The sequence below is a fragment of the Propithecus coquereli genome, unplaced genomic scaffold (genome assembly GCF_000956105.1).
Source record: "Propithecus coquereli isolate 6110/MARCELLA unplaced genomic scaffold, Pcoq_1.0 Scaffold290, whole genome shotgun sequence".
NCBI lineage: Eukaryota > Metazoa > Chordata > Mammalia > Primates > Indriidae > Propithecus > Propithecus coquereli.
This window is the reverse complement of record NW_012148508.1, coordinates 213,665-233,920: the sequence shown is the minus strand read 5'-3', so window position 1 is coordinate 233,920 and position 20,256 is coordinate 213,665. Positions and strand designations below refer to the sequence as shown.

The 20,256-nt window shown below is 40.3% G+C and overlaps 1 protein-coding gene across 1 annotated transcript in view; it reads left to right on the top strand.

Annotated features, from left to right (window-relative positions):
- SLC30A8 (solute carrier family 30 (zinc transporter), member 8) overlaps window positions 1-20,256 on the top strand; it is a 91,796-nt gene that overhangs the window by 66,522 nt on the left and 5,018 nt on the right. The window contains exons 3-6 of the mRNA XM_012648612.1: window positions 6,758-6,904; window positions 10,548-10,701; window positions 14,556-14,706; window positions 16,384-16,489. Of these exons, the coding sequence (XP_012504066.1) occupies window positions 6,758-6,904; window positions 10,548-10,701; window positions 14,556-14,706; window positions 16,384-16,489 (558 nt within the window). The remainder of the gene's footprint in view (window positions 1-6,757; window positions 6,905-10,547; window positions 10,702-14,555; window positions 14,707-16,383; window positions 16,490-20,256) is intronic.

The following is a 20,256-nucleotide window of genomic DNA, read 5'->3' as shown; positions in this document are numbered from 1 at the left end:
TGATTTTCGTATGTGGTGTGAGATAAGTGTCCAATTTCATTTTTTTTTCCATCTGGATATCCAGTTTTCCCAGGACCATTTATCAAAGAGACTGATCTTTCCCCAACAAAGATGTTCTTGCTTGGCATTTTCGTTGAAAAACCAATTGACTATAAATGCATGGATTTGTTTCTGGACTCTTTATTCTGTTCCATTGGTCTATGTGTCTGTTTTTTATGCCAGTACCATGCAGTTTTGATTACTGTAGCTTTGTATTAATAACATATTTTGAAGTCAGGTAAGATGATGCCTCCAGCTTTATTATTTTTACCCAAGATTGTTTTGGCTATTTTGGGTCTTTTGTGTTGTCATACAAATTTTAAGATTTTTTTTCTATTTGTGTGAAAAATGCCATTGGAATTGTTGTAGGGTTTGCTTTGAATTTGTAGATTGCTCTGGGTGGTATGGGCATTTTAATGATATTAATTCTCCCAATCCATGAACATTTATTTGTTTCTTCTACAATTTCTTTCATTAATATTTTATAGTTTTTGGTGTTCAGGTCACATTATGTTGAACAGAAGTGGTGAGGGTGGGGCATCTTTTTCTTGTTCCTGATCTTAGAGGAAAAGCTTTTAACTTTTCACTGCTGAGTATGATGTTAGTTGTGGGTTTGTCCTATATGACTTTTATTGTGTTGAGGTATATTCCTTCTATACTCAATTTGCCAAGTGTTTGTGATTTTGTTTTTAAAATGCCTTATATTTTTAGTGGGAAAATGGGCAGCTATTCACTTGGAGTCAGTGGATCAACCTCCTCCTTTTCTTTCTCATTCCTATGAATTAGAGTTTAGGAGTTCTAATCTGATTTTGGTGTCAGAAGAAAGTGATATTATCAGTAAAGGAATTAAATAGATACTGAATGACAAACATTTGGAATTTAAGCTATATTGATATTGAGTAGATCTTCCTAAAACATTGCTCTTATCATGTTTCTTCTATCTTCAAAATTCTTCAGTGGTTCCTTTTTGCCTAGTTCAGTGGTTCACAGCCTTTTTCCCATCAGGGAAAGCGTGGGAAATTTTAGTGAGCACTGGGCTAAACTGACATGGGTACTTGTAATTGGAAGAGGCTGGTTCAGAGGCTCTTATTGTGCTAGGCGCTGCTTGGTTGCCCCGTGTGAAAAATGATCAATATATTGGAAAGCCCTGGCATCCTGGACAAGAAGAAAAATCCTCACTTTGTCATCTAGGACATTCCATGATCTGGTTGCTAAACTATTAATACTTTTCCTCTTACTACTCCCCTACATGTCTGCTCTGTTTCAGCCAAATTTCTTGCAAAACATTCCTTGCAAAACAATCATTTCACTTTAGAGTCCCTGTAGCTTTTGCTTATCCTGTTTTGTTTGAATCAAAAAGCCCTGTACTCATTCTCCACACTCATCAAAATCCTGGCCTTCATTCAAGACCCCAATCCACTGCTCACTTGCTCCCCAAAGCCATTCTTGATTATGTCAGAGAAAGCAATTGTTATTCTTAGATCACTCTTAGAGATCTGGGAGGTCCTCCCGCAGAGTATAGGATTTTAGTAAGGCCTTGAAGGATGAGTAGATATCGAGAGGTGGCCAAAAGGGAGACGAGAAGGGAATTTCAAGTGGAGGGGCCTGAATGAATATTATTTACTGCTGTCATCTGGGAGATAGTAAATATCATGCCTTACATTGAAAGATTCCAAGTGGTAGGTCTGAAGCAGAACAGAAAATCTACATTCTTAGAAATTTGGGTGCCTCTTTTTGTAGTAGACTGCTATTTCCTGTTCAGCAAGCTTTCTCAAACTCTTTTATCTGGTTGTGATTCTAGTCCTCTTGGCCTGAGAACCTCATGCTCACAGGCGAGGCAGGGTGTGAGATACCAAACTGGACTGATCAGAGTCTGTGGGTCTTTATATAGAGAAGTTGGGAAAAAGCTCTCTCTCTTTTCTCTGCAAATACTAAGCTGAAATCATAGGGGCCTAGAATTTCCAGAGGCCCACCTTTCTTGCTAAAGGGAGGAAGTCTTTCTTCAACAAAACAATAAATAACAATAGGTGGAGACAAAGTAGAGCCCTGAGAACATTTTTTGAACCTTAGGACTAGACTGCACCTGATGCAATTTCACCCAGATTTTTTCTCAGTTATATGAGCCGATATATTATCATTTTGTTGTTATTGCTGTTTAAGCTAGTTTGGGTTAGGTATTTATGACTTACAGCTGAAAGAGCCTATCTAAGGCAGGGGTGTAAGGTGAAAAGTGGTTAATGAAGAATATAGCTAGAATGGTTATTGGGGGTATCAAAAAAGCTGGGGATCAGCCGGGGAATATGGATTCATTCTGTAGACCTTGGGGAGTTACTGACATTTTGTACAGGGAGAAGCTGGTCATAGAGGTGTATTTAGGAGAGAGGTTGCTACAGGGTACAGAGCTGATTATAGGCAGAACTAGGGAAGGGTGTAAGCATGTGTCTGCTCTTAATGGGCCCCATAGCCTATTGAGTTGGGACTCTTTCTGATTGCTTATGAAAATTTCTCATTGTAGAAAGGCCATAAAGAGGAGTAATGTTGCACACACTATATTGTACACTATGTGAATGGATAAACATTCAGACACTGAGGACTCAGAAAAAAATAAGCTCAAGTATGGAAGAAATTGATAGTGGCCAGGGAAGGACATCTGAAACAGGACTAGTCAGAGTTAAGCAAGAAAGGAGAAAAAACTAGATTGCTAGATAAAAATACAGGTCTGGGATCTGGGAATATGGTAAGTATCTCAGAGTGGAAAAATTGTCTCTTACTAAGAGAAAGATATAGCGAAGTGGTGTGTTAACTTCATGTTTTATTGATCAGGGTACTTACTTTGTCCTACAGCCAGAATGTCTCAGTGGCTCAGGCCACTAATATTTTTTGAGGTTCTTGCTATTAAAAATGTAAGAAGTGTCAAAACATGACTGTGAAAACTGTGGTATATTTTAAATACAGTAAGACCTCAATTTCATTGATGGGTTCTTGGAAACTTCGACTTTAAGCAAAACAACGTGTAACAAAACCAATTTTACCATAGGCTAATTGATAGAAATAAATTAAGATATATGGCATATTTCTGGGCAAAAAATATCATCGAACTTCTAAATAGGGCCAGGCGCAGTGGCTCACGCCTGTAATCCTAGCACTCTGGGAGGCCGAGGTGGGCGGATCGCTTGAGCTCAGGAGTTTGAGACCAGCCTGAGCAAGAGTGAGACCCCGTCTCTACTAAAAATAGAAAGAAATTGGCCAAACAACTAAAAATAGAAAAAATTAGCCAGGCATGATGGTACGTGCCTGTAGTCCCAGCTACCTGGGCGGCTGAGGCAGGAGGATCGCTTGAGCCCAGGAGTTTGAGGATGCTGTGAGCTAGGCAGATGCCACGGCACTGTAGCCCAGGCAAGAGAGTGAGACTCTGTCTCAAAAAAAAAAAACTTCTAAATAAAGACCAAAACACTTCTAATATTAAACATTGAAATAAACGTGAACTATACATACATTTCATAAAGATGAATAAAAACGCGATAATTATTTACCCACTTTTCGGTAAATGAGTGAGTGACAGCGTTCATAGTAGTGGTAGCTTAAATCAAGGAATAAATGTTTGCAAAGTGAAAATTGTAAGGAGCAGCTTCTCCCACCACACAGTTCAAAAACAATCACAAACGCTGTGGCAGACTGAGCACTTTTGTCTCACATCGTTTATTGTTGTGCATTTGTGTGATTATCACACGCTTTATGAATTTTTATTTGATATTCATTTGTCTTCATTCATTCATCCATTTCCTTACCTGCTTATTCCATTTCAGGTCACCAGGGGCCAGAGCCTGTCCTGGCAGCTCAGGGTGTAATTATGGCGGGAACAGCCTGGACAGGCCACCATCCCATCGCAGGGTGCGCTCACACACAACCACACTCACTCAGACTGGGACCATGTGGACACGCCAGATCACCCAAGGGGCACATCTTTGGGATATAGGAGGAAAGTGGAGAGAGAAAACCCTGAGAAAACCCACCCAGACATGGGGAAAATGTGCCAGCTTCACAGACAGTGGCCCCACAGGAATCTATTTTTTGTTTCATCAACATTAGAACGAAATGATGCTGACGTGACAAAATGACGTTATTTGAGGACCTGCTGTACTTGTCAAATAATAACTTGACGAGTTTTTGACATAACACACTATATTGTATAATAATGTTATTCATAAGACAACTAAAGAATTTAAAAAATGTGAAGTCACAGCATACGCTGGTATAGCCCAGTGATGGGACACAAGGCTTATGTTGTCAGAGGAATGTTTACATCTTTCAGTCCTGTCAGTAAGTCCCTGTTCCCCATGGACACCCTCGTGGGGACTTGACACCAACTGTTTCAATCTGAGGTGGGGAGTGCATGTGAGACCCAGGCCCAATGGCTCGCCTGCTCTCCTGCTGTCACCTTCACCCCACTGGCCCTAAGTAGGGTCTGTCCTGGACAGGCTTTTCTGTGCCTCTCCTGTCTTGTTATAAATGCTCCATTCTCCACGTTTTGCCAAGTATTCCAGAAATACAACTGCCACTGCCTTAGTCCCTGCCTTTATAATAATTTCCTTCGGCTATTACTGTTGCCTCTCGACCTCTCCTCCATCCAGGTCATCTTCCATACTCGTGACAAAGATCTCCCTCTTACATTCAGATCTGAACATGTCACAACCTTGACATAAAGTCATAAGCAGATCCCCTTAAGCCCGCAGGATAACCTCTGAATTCTTTGTCTTCACATAAAATACCCCACACAAGGATCCCCAACCCAATTCCCAGTCCACTTCCCATTCTTCCTCCAACACCCCACACCTTCTGCTTTTCCAGAAAGGTGCCATGTTCTTTCACATCTCTGTGTTTTTGTTCCTGCTCTTATCTCTTCCTGAAAAACCCTTCTCTTCTTGCTAATTCTTACCCCTCTTTTTGAAAAGTTGCTTGATGCTGCCAGTGAGAGTGGCTCTCTGATCCCCTGGCCCATTAGCCTGTTTCCAGAATGGTATTAGACAAGGAGATCACTGAAGAGGGGTTGTGATTTGTTTATCTTTGTATATACCCTATTTCTATACCATGCACAGTAAGGGACCGATAAATGGTGGTTGGATAATTGAATTACTTGTCAATAATACCCCATGCTTTCAGAAGCAAATACAAGTTTAGTCACAGACTACCTCCTGCAAACAGTTTGCTCTGTAAGATTCAGCAATGATTGCTCATAATTTTCTGGATGGTTCTAGTAAGTAGCTCTGATGGTTGCAAATGATTCTCAGTTCCCAGGTCTCCATATTAACATGCTTCTTCCAAAGCAAGCCCTTTTTCTTTCTCAGGTGCGTCCTGACACAGCTGAGCCTGTTGCAGAAACTCTACAAGACTTCATTTCCTTGACTTTGACTGTAATTTCAGCCTAGCACATAGAATCATCATCACTCATTGCTGTGATTGAAGCATACTGCTTATCTGCATGGAGTCATTCTCTGGGCAAGAAATAATGCATTATTAACACAGTTTTATCATCAGGACCAAGTCTGGCAGATAGAGCAACATTAGAGGATAATTGGAAAGACAGCTGATTTGTTAGCAAAATGTTGCTTTTTGGCTAATGAATCATTCCAATTTTTGCACTGACTGTTCAGTAACAAGCTTTAAGATTACTTTGCTTCAGCCCATTAAACCTTGACAAACCAGTTATTAACTACAGCTAGAGCCAATGGTCTGTGGGGATTATTGCAATTATGAGCCATCTATGTAATTTTTTAAAATCATCAGGCGAGACAAGGTGAGTCTGATGATGGCGGGGCTGATGTCTGACAGTCTGTGCTGCTTTGTGGTACACAAGGCAATAAACAGCTGCTAGGAGAACCGATCAGTCAGCAAAAGCTCTTTGCTGGAAAAATGTAGTAAGAGCAATAAAGGTTATTGCTCTCAAACAGCAAACCCTGTTTGGGAAGGAAAAGGTAAGGTTTTTCTTTAACTTCTATTTTGGAGGCTGGAAGTCTTTTCTCAAAGGAGAATTAGCAGGATATAGAGGGAACACATCAAATAAAGAGAAAAGCCAGGCAGGAATTTCATGGATTGGGTCCAACTCCTATGCTTTATTGGATTTATTGAGCACTCAAGATGCCCATTGGAAGGTTCCTGCCCTTTCTCCTTTCTGCTCCTCGCTGTTTATTACAGGGATCTCCAATTCAGGTGGATAATATAAATTAACAGAGCATACGGAAGGGGTCAGGCTATGGTAAAATTATAAGTCAAATAAATACACATCTGTGGGCCAGATCGCAACATCTGGTTTATAAACAGGAGTCCAGGACCTCAGTCTGGATTATGAGATTCTTTGAATCTGGCCTATAGCTCTCCAGCCTGATCTTCTCGTGTTCTCTTTTTGAATCCTTATGCCCCAGTCTAACTGGGATGTTCTCCAGATGTGCCCCATACTTTCCAATCTCTGTCCCTTTGTTACCCCAGGAATGGCTTCTCCCTTGAAATTAATTTCCATGTGTTCAAATCCTATCCACTCTCTGAGTCTCAGTTTCTTTACTTGTCAAACTGGGAAGAAGAAGAGGATTAAATCAATGTTAAGATTTCTTTCTCTTCAAAAGTTTTGCAAGTCTGTGGCATTTTCACCAACTATGGTTAGTATGCACATGAATCCAGTTGCCTTCTGGGGCCTTAACCCCATGTGCTATTCTGCATCCCCTAGGTGGGCACATCGCCGGGAGCCTCGCTGTTGTCACTGATGCCGCCCACCTCTTAATTGACCTGACCAGTTTCCTGCTCAGCCTCTTCTCTCTGTGGTTGTCATCGAAGCCACCCTCCAAGCGGCTGACGTTTGGGTGGCACCGAGCAGGTACAGTTCATTGATTGAGCAATTAAGGCAGAGTTAGTGGTGCAGAGCTAAACCAAGAGTGAGAATGGAAGATGCAAAGCAAAGCCTTATTCAGAATTCCCTTAGAGACACATCTCTGGTTCACAGGATGAAATAAATGTGTATGTGGCAATGTGTGTTCTCAATATTAATTCAGCTAACAGCCAGATTAATGGTGCTACCTCTAATCGTATGGGACAGTAGGAACGTGTGTATCACATTAGCAACCACCCCAGCCCCAGGGGCTCTGTATGTGGTAACAGCCATGATACAGTTCATTGAATTACCCCGCATCCCTGGAAGGGCATGCAGGTAGGGGAAGAGCTTTTGCCATGTTGCAAGATAAGGCACAGAGGGCCCAAGAGAGTTACAGAGATTGAAGAACTTTTCATAGTGGAGTTGGGAATAGAACATGGACTTTCCTGCTTACACATTGCATTTAACCATTCAGTGAGTGGCTCGACTGAACACATTGCTCAGTTAACAATAACGGCAAAAAAAAGGAGGAGGAGGAAGAGGAGGGAACGAAATTTTACTTCTTTCTTGGAGCTGGTTCTTGCACTGAGTAACTGCTTCCTCTTGTCTAGGAAGTGGCCCAGTTCATGACAAGGGTTTGATGTCTGGGAAATGTTTACTTTGGCTCATTTTTCACAACCCTCCCTCCCTGACCCATCCCCCCCATCCGCCCGCAACTCCACTTCTCTGTGTGATTCCTTGTATCAGCTGGAGGAGATTCTGGCTGAGTGTTTTGTGCAAATCATCTGAACAAATAGTCACAATTCCACATTTTCACACTGGTTGAGAAAATCGGTTTACAGCAATCTGAGGGCAGTGCAAGTATGGCCAACAAGGCCAGCCTTCCGTGAAGATGCAGACGCAGATGGGACCACAGCTAGTAGACTGACAACTGTGGACTGTGGTTTTCATGTTTCCAATGGTATCATTACAGGTGTTTTGAATTGCTTTCTCTTTGCCATTCACAAAGAGATGAGGCAATAAACAACAATAAAGAGAGTTTGTGACAATGCGATCTGAGAATGCTTTTGCCAGTTTCCGAACCGAGCTACACTTGGAAAACACGTACCTTTGGCTGAGCACCCATCATTTGTCTGTATAAAGTTTTACATGTACTTGACCTTTTCTGATACTATCGGTCAAAGCTGTTTTGTAAACGTAGGATGGTTTGTAAACATAGGATGAACTCAGAATTTGGATTACTACTTGTACTTTGTCATCCTGGCCATGGGAGTCCACAACCTGTTTACTAGAACTCTCTGCTATGAGGGAAATATTCTATAATACAGAGTATAATGTAGCCATTGAGCACATTAAATGTGCCTAGTGCTACTGAATAACCACATTTTTAATTTTACTTAATTTCAAATTCAATAGCCACACACGATTGATGGCTACCATATTAAGCAGAACCTCTATAGACATACAGGTGACTCCAACACACCTGCAGAGTGGTCTGGCCAACCTGATGACCCCTGCTAGCCTCACGGTTTTCTTAGCAATCATGGTAGCACTTACCGATGTTTCCTCATGTGTTTCCTTTTCTAACTAGTTACTTCTGTATTTCTGACTCTTCATTTTATCCTGTGTTTAGATCTGACTCCTGACTCTTGCACTTGGCATTTGGGCTTCATCCACCAACCTCTTGTCTCACTCTACCTTTTTAATCATGGGTTTAGATCTGGTCACAATCTACTTTCATATCCTCACCTGGATTCTCACGGGTAGGAAGCATACAACTTGATGGCTACAAACTCAATCTCTGTTTCTGACTGACCAAAAATTCTTGGGCTTGGTCCTCATAAACTTCTGCAAAGGGGGGGCTTAAATAGCCTGATTAGACTATTATAAAATAATAACTCCTTGAGTGTTTGCTATAGGTTGCATTAATTTCCTAGGGCTGCCTTAAAAATATACTACAGATTGGGTGGTTTAAATGACATAAATTTATGGTCTCACAGTTCTGGAAAATAGAAATCTGAGATCCAGGAGTCAGCAGGGTTGGTTCCCTCTTAGATCTGTGAGGGAAAATCTGTTCCACGCCTCTCTCCCAGCTCCTGGTGGTTTGCTGGCAGTCTTTGTCATTCATTGGCTTATAGATCTCCGCTTTAATCTTTACATGATGTTTTCTCTGTGTGCATGCCTGTGTCCAGATTCCCCTTCCAACAAGGGCAGCAGCCGTACTGGACTGTGGGCCCACCCTACTCCACTATGACCTCTTAACTAACTTCATCTGCAATGACCCTGGTTCCAAACAAGGTCACAATCTGAGGTACTAACGATTAGCACTTCAACATGAATTTTGGAGGGACACAATTCAACCCATAATATATGTCAACTTGTTATACATATATTGCATTATCATAATATATACTTTATAGATAAGGAAACCCAAGTAGGTTAAGTTACTTGTCTAATGTCACATAGCCTGTCATTGGCAGACCATGTATATCTGATACTTGAATTCATGCCCTAAACATCTGTACAGGTATTTCCTGTAGTGCAAGGAATATTCCACGGGTAGTTAGTCAGAGCATTTTAAGTGTCACATGGGCAATAATATACATCCTAACATGTATTAGAAAATATAAACTAGCTCATGAAATATCTAATTTCATGGATAACTTTGTTTAGGAAGAAGCTAAGTGTAAAAAGTGAATGTTTTGAAGGAAAAATAAGACAGGTAGGATGTGGTTATGGCAAAAATCATGAAGGTTGTCTGTAAATGACTGAAGTCTGGGAAGTAATGACCACACACTGGTAACAATACATTACGTTACTCTGCTTTAGGGGGACTAATATGTGGGATTAGTTTAAAGGAGGAAGGACAAATTGTGGATTCTGATTCACAGAATGTTTCTAACCCTTGTGGGATTTTAGAACCTATCTACAAGGTTGGGTTAAAGATCAGGGTGAGGTATTAAGGAACTTGTAGATGAGCAAATGTACTTTCCTCCTGTGGCAGATTGAGCACTATCTTACCCTTAAATATTACTATTAATGTAAATGCTTCCATTTTGATGCTTCTTTTTCTTACTGTTGCTCTTAAAATACAGTTACAGTGCTGATAAGCCTCTGAGCTCACCTCTTTGTTTATAATATGTTGGGGTGGCAAATAAAACTCATTTTCATCAAGTACTCTCTGAAGCTTTCCCTTTTTACTATTTTATTCCACTGAAGGTGCCGGTACTTGCAAGTCATAAATGTTTTATGGGGAAATTAAGAGTTTCTAAACACATTCTACTCTTTGTGTCTCATTATTTCATCTCTTAATAAGTTTCAATCATTTTAACACCTGTTTAAATGAAAATCCCCGAGGAAAACAGTGACGGCAGGCAGCAACTAATATGTTCTAAAAATTTTCTGGAAATTACTTAGTAATGTGGAGCATAATGAACTCAGATGCTGGTGTTTTATGAATGCCACATTAAAATAAAGTGCCTTATCTTAGTTCTAAAATCCATTCACACCTTTACTTTGTGAATCAGAGTGAACTGATTTGGAGCATCATTTTTTTTGAGCAGGGAGGGCAAAGACTCTTATGGCTCATGGTGGGGGTAGGTGATGGAATTATCTGCATGTGGGTGTTTGTGTGTGTTTGGATCCCTAGAGATCTTTGGCGCCCTGCTGTCCGTCCTGTGCATCTGGGTGGTGACTGGCGTGCTGGTGTACCTGGCGTGTCAGCGCCTGCTGCATCCCGAGTACCAGATACAGGCGACTGTGATGATCATCGTCTCGGCCTGTGCGGTGGCAGCCAACGTTGTGTAAGTCACCCCTGCACGGTGCCCCTGAGGCTTATCTTGAAATCTGTCTGAACAAAGAGATCTTTTTCTTTTAACTCAAAGTGTTTGAATGGCTCTAGGACTGAAAATGAGGCTGGATGCTCCGGGTTAAGCTAAAGGGTGTTTTAATATTGGCTTCTCCTAACTACCATTTTTGAAAGCTTCCAATGTGCTAGAAACTGGGGTAGGATGTTTTGATATATGTTATCAAGTTTAGTGTTCACCACACCCCTAATCTACAGATTTGAAAACTAAAGCTCAGCGAGGTTAAATACATTGCCAATTAGGTAGTGCAGAGCCAGAATTTGAATCCAGATCCACAGACCCAGAATTGAGCTTCGAGCCAACCATTCTACTCTCGCGTGTATGTTGATAGTTCCATATGGGATGTGACTAACTTCTATAATTTTTGTTAGGTGAGCAGATTATGGGTTGCCAGAGAGCTAGGTTGGAAGGGACCTTAATATTTATCTATTTCAGTCCCCCTTCTACTTTTGAATTCTCATTTGCAACATCCCCATAAATGGTTATTAGAGTCATATATTAATATCTTAATAGAACTAACGGTGAATTTATTTTCTACTTTCTTTCCCTCAGAAATAGTCTATTTTATCTTTGCATCATTGTGACTACACCAAAATTCTTCCTTAAGCTCTGTTAGCTAAACTCTCCCTTTCATTTCTACCTGTTGGTCTGTTCTTTTAACCAGGCAGTTTTAAATCATTCTTACAGGAGATGGTCACATGTTCCTTGCCATATTGGTCTGCCCTTCCTTGCTCAAGTAGTTCATTTGGCAATGGGGTTTTGAAGCTAGGGCTTTGATCCTTTTGGGTCAATTTTCTCCTTCCCATTTGATAGTATGATTCCAGGCAAGTCTACTTAAAACTCCAACTAGCTAGCTAGCTAGCCATCATCTATCATCCATCTACCTACTATGCGTGGTAGACAGAATAATAATCCTCCCCCAACCACCCAAGATTTCCACATCCTGATCCCTGTAACTTCTGAGTATGTTGACTTACATGGCAGAAGGAACTTTGCAAATGTGATGAAGGATATTAAGATGTGAGGATTATCCTGTATTATCCAGGGGGAGTCATATAGCCACAAGGGTTCTTAGAAGAGGGAGGCAGGAGGTCAGATAGGAAAGAAGATGCTACCCTGAGGGCACTGCAGATGGAGAAAGGGGCATGGAGCCAAGGGATCTAAGTGACCACTGGAAGCTGGAAAAGATAGGAAAATGAATTCCCTCCTGGAGCCTCCAGAAAAAATGTAGTTCTACAGACCCACTGACCTCCAGAAATATAAGATAATAAATTTCCTGTTTTAAGCCACTAAGGCTTCACAGTAATTTGCTATAGCTGCAATAGGCAACTCATATAGCATTTATTTACCATCTACCTATCTAGCTTGCAATGCAAGTTGATATATGCTGTGAGGTGGGTATTTACATGAAAGTGAAGAAGACAGTGGTAGAATGATAATGTTTTAAACAGTGGATTTTTAGCAAGGGCTCAATAAAATCTCTGGAATTTGAGGGAAAGCTGAGTAGGTAGACTTTGAAAAAGATCCCCAGGTCATTCTAATAGCCTTTCCTTTTGCCAGCTCAGTTCCCCATCTCTTAGAACATTGCTCAAAATCTCTGAACCAAGCAATAAGAAGAATAGTGTCTGGTCTGCTGTCATCAGCTAGATCCCTGTCTCCAACCAGTTAACTTGAAAATGTGTTCCACTTGGCACTGGGAGAAAAAGTGTGAGCAGATCAATGAAATCTGTCAACTCCAGGAGAAAAATAGGCCAGAGCATGTGTCCTGATGACTGGGGGTCAATAATGCCATCTTTGCATAAGGAGAACAATATGTCCTCAAGGTAGAAGGGAGAATAAAAGTATTAATTTCCCAAGAGTCATATATCACAAAGGTTATGTCAATGCTACACAAAGATGGAGGCTATACCTTGCCAACTACCACATCAATCTGGGACCTCAATGATTGAGTTTGATTTTCTAAATGTATACCATCCAGATTTTCTATTTACTGCAACTACTTTTGAACATTGACCTTAACATTGCAGGTGCTTTTTACACTTAGAAAGGCAAGTCAATTGAAAACTCTGTAAATAGGTATTTATGGATAAAGATGCTGAGTGACTGTAGTGTTTTCTCCAAGAACTGGGATTATAGGTTTCAAGTGCTGCTAGATGCTGTATTGTCTGAATATAGAGATACCAGAATTGTAATTTGAGAACAAATCTATTCATTGGGGACCCAAAATCAGAACAGAAATTTCCAATAGAAGTTGTGAAGGGATTCTAGGATGAAGGTTACAGACAGAGCCTTAAAGCTATCGTGAGCTAAGTTTTCTTTGCCTGAAACCTTCCCTCCCCTCTTAGCCTATTTAACTGTAGCATAAGTTTGAGTTCGGCTCACTTGCTCTGTCTCTCTTACTAAATCAGACTCCTCTGTTGTACTATCCATAGTATTAATTCTTGGTGGACTTGTAATTAGAATTTTCCATTTATGTGTGTGTGTGTGTGTGTGTGTGTGTGTGTGTTTAATCTCTGCCTTCTCCATCATATTTAAAGCTACATTGGGCAATGACCATGTCTATTTTCACTCATCTTTATGGCCCAAGCATTTAACAGTGTATGACATATGAGTCCCTAAGTAAGTTTTCTTTCTCTCTGTCTCTCTCTCTCTGTCTCTCTCTTCTTAATGAAATGAGTGAAAGGATGAATGACAATATGATGAACACACATGGCAGATCTAGAAGAGGGTCTATTAACTGTCAGCCATATCAGGTTGTTTAAAGGACCTTAAGTGGTAACTACTATGTGGGGGTGAATTTCTACCCAAACATTGACAATGTGAAAACTATACATTCTATAATGATAAAATTTTGGTGGGTAGCAGTTATTCCACTTTGTGGCGATAGCCTGAGATTTAAAAGATACTTCACCTGCAAATAGACTAGGATACATGGTATGGAACAATATGTTTGGTTTTCTTTTATCCTTTGTTTCAAAATGTTCAGAAAGGATTTCCAGGCAAAACACTCCTTGTTGACTGTCAGTGAAAAGGTTCTCATTTTACCTTTAGTCTAATACCTCTTAAAGGTGTAGATAAATGGAATCAGGTACATAATTTACAGTACTCACAACTTGCCACTTTGACTTGGATGAGAGATGCTAAGCTTTGCAATATGTATGTATGTATATGTACAAATACAAGCACAATTATGATATATTAATCTATTTCTACTTCTGGATAAATAGCTACATATATAAGCACAGTATTCTCATTACTAGACATTAAGAAATTGTCCAAATTTCGAATTTTAATGGAAATAAACAAAATTAAGTAGAAACAAAGATAAAACCCAACCTTGATGAAATTCACTTCTTCTTATTTTGTTTTATCTCCTCTGCTGCATTTTACATTCAAACCCACTACATTTAATTAAGCTCCCACCAAAGCGCAACTTCAAGCCTAGCTCAGAGCCTCACATTTCATAGATTCTCAATGAATTCCCCTTCATTGTCAAATTCTTGACTTTGATATAAGAAGTGATGCTCTCCAGTTTTAATGTTAAACAGGGTAGGATTAGGTGAATGAATGAGAAAACAGGTGAATCTTCATAGTTTGTTCTGGTGTAAAAGTTTTAAAATCCTATGAGACACGTGTTCAAACATTAGTTTAACGTAGTACATTTTAAAGAATAAATATTTCAACTGCCTTCCATTTTGGATAATGCATGCTATAGCCAACTTTTCTATTATGCTGCATGTGTTTTAAAGAGTTAACCTCACGTATGCTAAGAACATTGTTCTGTCTTCCAGACTAGCTATGGTTTTACACCAGAGATGCCTCGGCCACAATCACAAGGAAGTGCAAGCTAATGCCAGTGTCAGAGCAGCTTTTGTACATGCCCTTGGAGATCTATTTCAGAGTATCAGTGTGTTAATCAGTGCACTTATTATCTACTTTAAGGTGAGTATGTTTGAGTTTACCCACTGTCATAGTAACTCTATGGATCAGATAGTACAGAAGTTGACCCTCCAACATTAACTTAAAAGAGGGTAGACAGCCTATGCTTGCGTATACAAACTACTTCATAAAATTAAAATAAACAAATGAGCAAATACCCAAGGCCTGAAACCTTAGACTCTCTGAAATTCCTAAGAGCTATGTCTTTAATTGTTGGGCTGTCAATCTTTCAAGAAAGCAATTTCTTTTGTCATGGTTAAGATGAACAGCAAAGAAACCATGAACACCTTAGGGTTCTTGTGTTATAAGCAACAGAAAAGATCTCTGGCTCACTTAAGCAAAAAATATATTTACTAGCCAAAATTTATTGGTTGTATTCTTGGACAGAAATCAGTGTAGAAATAAGGGCAACTATTAATATTTATGTCTACATTTCAGAAACTAGCCAACTCCTGTTCCAGGTACTATGCTGAAATAAATGTGTCTCAGCCAATTTTTTTCCTGTTCTTGTCATTGCTGAATATTGATATTTCTAGAAAGGGGGGTCCAGTTGATCCAGCTTGTGTCTTGTACCTGCTATTTGGCTAGGGGGAGTTTAGAACACCTGATTTATTATTCCACCAATAGTACCCACAATGCGGGAAGAGTTAACTTCTCCCCTAAAAGCCAGGGTGCTAATGAAAAGTGGGAATGAATCAGGTAGGTCTCTGACCCTAAATACATAAATATTCATTATGGGTCTCTACCTGGTAATACCAAGAATTAGAAAAGGTGGGTTGGGGTGGGGCAATGAAAGAGAAGAGAATTTAGCTCTGTTTGTATCACGATTGTCTGATTTGCAAGAACTCTTTACTATTTTTCCTAAAAAGTGAAAGCATGTAAGTAAAAATTGCAAGGACATATCTGAGCTCAGTGGAGCAAAATGATCACTGAAAGCTTCAAGTCTAAGGCAAAATAGTTCAAAATTGTAAGGGTTAGTGGAGTTTGAGAGACCCCTTACAAAGCTTAGGTTGATGCTGAGTTTCTTAGAGCTAGTGGGGCACAGACTTTTCTGTGGCATAGAACTTCATCAAGGGTAGAAAAGCAGGTGTTTCACCCCAAGGCCAAGGGCTCCAGTGGGAGAGAGAGCAAAGATGCTACCTTGGCTCCTACCTTTAAGACTGTATCAAAGATACCTGCCTCGAGTATGTGTCACGCTTGGGAGGCAAAGAAATGAACTAACGCCAGTTAGTGAAGACCAAGGTCCGGCTATACGTTGGCCATATACAACCTCTGAGCAAATGACATCCTTTCTTCTCCTCGTCTTAATTAAGGCCAAAAAGTCATTGGACATTGTGGGCACGTTTGTGCCTATTTCCATCACATATTCTGTACTTTTATTAACGTGAAAAAAGTCAAATCAGGCTTCCTGAGAACACACTTGAAAAGATTTTTCTTTTTAATTCTTAAATTATGGGAGATCATGTCCTATGGTCTCCCCTCTTTTGTCACTGGTAGTTTCAAGCAAAAAGAAGGATTGAGTCTACAGAAAGAAAGTCTCGCCTCTGGGCTGAATGTCCTGTCAGGATAGTGAATGGGCGATGGGGAGGAAAGGAAACAGGGAGCTTTACTTATTTTATTAATCAGACTTTCTGAATGGGAGGTATGAATTCAGTTAACCAAAGTCCCTGTATTTTCTAGCCAGACTACAAAATAGCTGACCCAATCTGCACGTTTATCTTTTCCATCCTGGTTTTGGCCAGCACCGTCACTATCTTAAAGGACTTCTCCATCTTACTCATGGAAGGTAGGAGTGATTTTGTTATTATTCCCAGGGTCACAAAAGGCAATGGATACAAGGTATGCTCAGAGTTGATTTGTATTATAGGGAATATTTAAACGGCTAAGGAATTCTTGTGAAAACAAATATTTGACTTTTATTCATATGGGAACAAATAAAAAGAACTGGCTTCTATTTTTGCTCCAGCAACTGTTACATGTCACAGTGTAAAAACAATAACTATTGCAAACACTATGAGGGAGATACTGCAAAAATATAAATTATTTCCTAAATATACCTGGAAAGGACCTAAGAAAGGCTATATAAATCTACCCCGTGGGAAGCACTATGGCTAAACATTTCAGTCAAATGGTATTTCATAGTGCAAGAACACCAGGGTGAGCCTTTGTTTATTTGTCCAACAAATGTTTACTGAGCCCCAACTGTGCTAGAGTTACAGAGGGGAGCAAAGCAGAGCAAAGCATTGTCCTTGTGGGGCTAAAACCCTAGCAAGGGGAGAGGGAGATTATTCAAATAATTACACAGAAATAGAATAGTGATTTAAGTGCTGCAAAGAAGAGGTGTGGTCCTTTTCTTGGGGATTTTAACATGGCTGGGCAATGGGAGCCAGCAGTCACAGAGGCTTTGCTGAGGCCTGCTCTGTCCCCAGATAGGATGTTAGGCTTCTTAACTTCATTTCCATAGCCAGAGTCCGGCTTTGACTGCTCTCCTGGGCATGTGGAATCCCTGCTTGACTCCTTGGGTCTTCCAATTGCACAGGATCAAATGACATAAATAGCCCTCATTGCCGAGAAATTCTTTCTTATGCCTAAAGAAATTCTTCCTTACTGACTGCCTCTCCTACCCCTATTCTGCATTTTGGTGATTTTCTTTTCATTTGGATAAAGATTTTGAAGAACTGCTGGTTTCTGCCATTTCTGGGCCACATGTTTGCTGGTAGAGTTAGCTCACAGAGATACCTTATGTAGTTGAAAAGCAAGGTCTTTGTATCAAACACACCTCAGTTCAAATTCTAGTCACGCAAATTTCTAGCTGTGGGACCTCAGGTAAGACCCTTAACTTCTCTGAACTTCAGTTTTTTCAACTCAGAAATGGGAATACAACATCCACCCTACAGTGTTGTTGGGAGGATTAGATGAGCTACATGGTATAATGTCTAGAACTGTGATCCCCAACCCCTGGGCTACAGACCAGTACAGTCCATGGCCTGTTAGGAACTGGGCTGCACAGTAGGAGGTGAGCAGTGGGCCAGTGAAGCTTCATCTGTATTTACAGCTGCTTCCCATCCCTAGTATCACCTCCTGAGCTCCACCTCTCCCCACCCCCATTCATGGAAAAATTGTCTTCCATGAAACTTAGGAACCAGGCCACACAGCAGGAGGTGAACGAGCTGAGCAAAGCTCCATCTGCATTTACAGCTGATCTCCATTGCTCACAGAGCTCTCCCCCCCCCCCCCCCCGACCTCTTGTCCATGGAAAAATTGTCTTCCATGAAACCAGTCCCTGGTGCCAATAAGTCTGGGGACCACTGGTCTAGAACACAGTAGGTACTCAGGAAATATAAATTCTCAGCTGGCTTTTTTGGTTGACTAGAATGTAGGAAATACAAAGCTTGGTTGTGGAGGTGAACCCTGTACTGTGTATTTATCCTCATATCAGGAAATTCCCAATTCTTGGTCACAGATTGTGCCCATAGCCCCGGTCAGCTATCGATGCTGATGGCTTCAGAAGGACCAGAAAAGAGAGTCTTGATCAGAACAAATCTTTCATCAATAGCAGAAAAACTACTCAATGGTGCTTGAAATGGGAGAACTACTGACTCCCAGTGCTGTCATCTTAGAATATTAAAGTATATTAGAGACACTGGATACTTGATTATATTTGCAAGGTGATTAATCATTGCTGCACTGACCATTTACAATTGACACAAGTGACATTATTTCCATTCTACATTCCATTCTACAGGAAAATAGGTATTATGAAAGACTTACCTAAAACTCTTGTTAGACTAAGCCAGCAGTCCTCAAACTTTAGTGGTACCCGAATCACTTGGAGATTTGTTAAAGTGCAGATTGCTGGGCCCACCCCCACAGTTCTCAGATCAGTAGGTCTTGGCAGGGGGACAAGAAAGGTGAGAGTTTGAATTTCTAACAAGATGCCGATGGTCCCAGAATCAGAATCACACTTTGAGATCCACTGGACTAATCTTTTCATACAACTTAAGGGATTCCCACATGATGGCATTGAGAATGTCACCTGGAAAATTCAGTCAGAACTAGAGGTTTGCACCCTATTAAATGTCCAGATAATTGAAAATATCCAGATATTAGCTGAACTTTTCTTTATTGTCCAGCACATTTTGACATAAGGTAGACATAGCCTGAGGGTGCAGTTGCCTTCAGTGACAGCTCACACTTCGTTAGCATTCACTGTTGAGTATACATTTTAGGGTTTGTTCTTGGTGGGCAATAAAATGGTTGAAAGGTGATAGTGTTGACAACAGTGAAATGGATAATGGAGTCAAATCTCATGGAATAACACGTGAACTTTCTGGCCCCAAATGTGACAATATTTGGTTTCTCAAGTCACAGATGCATTCATTTTCCTTCCTAAGGGCTACGGGCTGACCTGCAGCTGTTGTGGCCATTATGGAAGTTATTGACTTAAAGTGGGTACAAGACAAGTTGGCGCACAGTTTGAGATGACTTGTATTCCACTCCTTCTGTCTCAGTATAGCTCTTCCTTGGAGACTATATTTCTTATTTTATTTAAGGAGAAGTGCAGATATTGAGCTACCTCAGCTAATTATTGAAATTCGGAAGATAACTCGTTTCTGGAAGACATTTAATTTTTAAATTAGGTTTTCAGGCCAGGCACGGTAGCTCACACATATAATCTTGGCATTCTGGGAGGCCAAGGCAGGAGGATTGCTTGAGGTCAGGAGTTTGAGACCAGCCTGAGCAAGAGTGAGACCCCGTCTCTACGAAAAAACAGAAAAATTAACTGCGCATGGTGGTACACATCTATAGTCCCAGCTTCTCAGGAGGCTGAGACAGGAGGATCGCTTGAGCCCAGGAGTTTGAGGCTGTAGTGAGCTATGATAACACCACTGTACTCTAGCCTGGGTGACAGAGTAAGACTCTGAAAGAAAAATTACGTTTTCAAATTAGATTAGTATAAAATAATGCTTGTACTTAGTAAAATTTTAAAATAATATAGAAAAGTATAAAATAATAAGAAAAAGTCTCCCCACATTTCCACTCTGATTTCTCAGTCCCATTCTTCAGGGTTAATACCTATTAATAAGTTGATATGTCTTTCCAAATACATTTATGCATTTACATATATATATACACACATGTATATATGTATATGTATGAATGTGATAGATAGGTGTGTATTTTTTACTAAAATTGGGATTACATGTTGATTCATATTTTGTTCTTCACCTTGCTTTTTTCTCTTGGAGATCTTTTACATAGATACACCCCATTCTTTTCCATAGCTACAATTACTCCACTGTATGGAAGTACTGTCTTACAATACACATTACAAATGATGGTGTAATAATCACTCTTGTACATGTATGTTTTTAGCACTTGTATATCTGTGGAATAATTCCTGGAAGTAGTATTGTTGTTTAAAAACTTACGTGCATTTTAAAATTTTATAGATATTGCCATTTCTAGCAAAGATACCACATCAATTTCTTTCCCACCAGCAGCATATGAGAACAACCATTTCCTCACATCCCCCACACCGCTGGGTTTTAT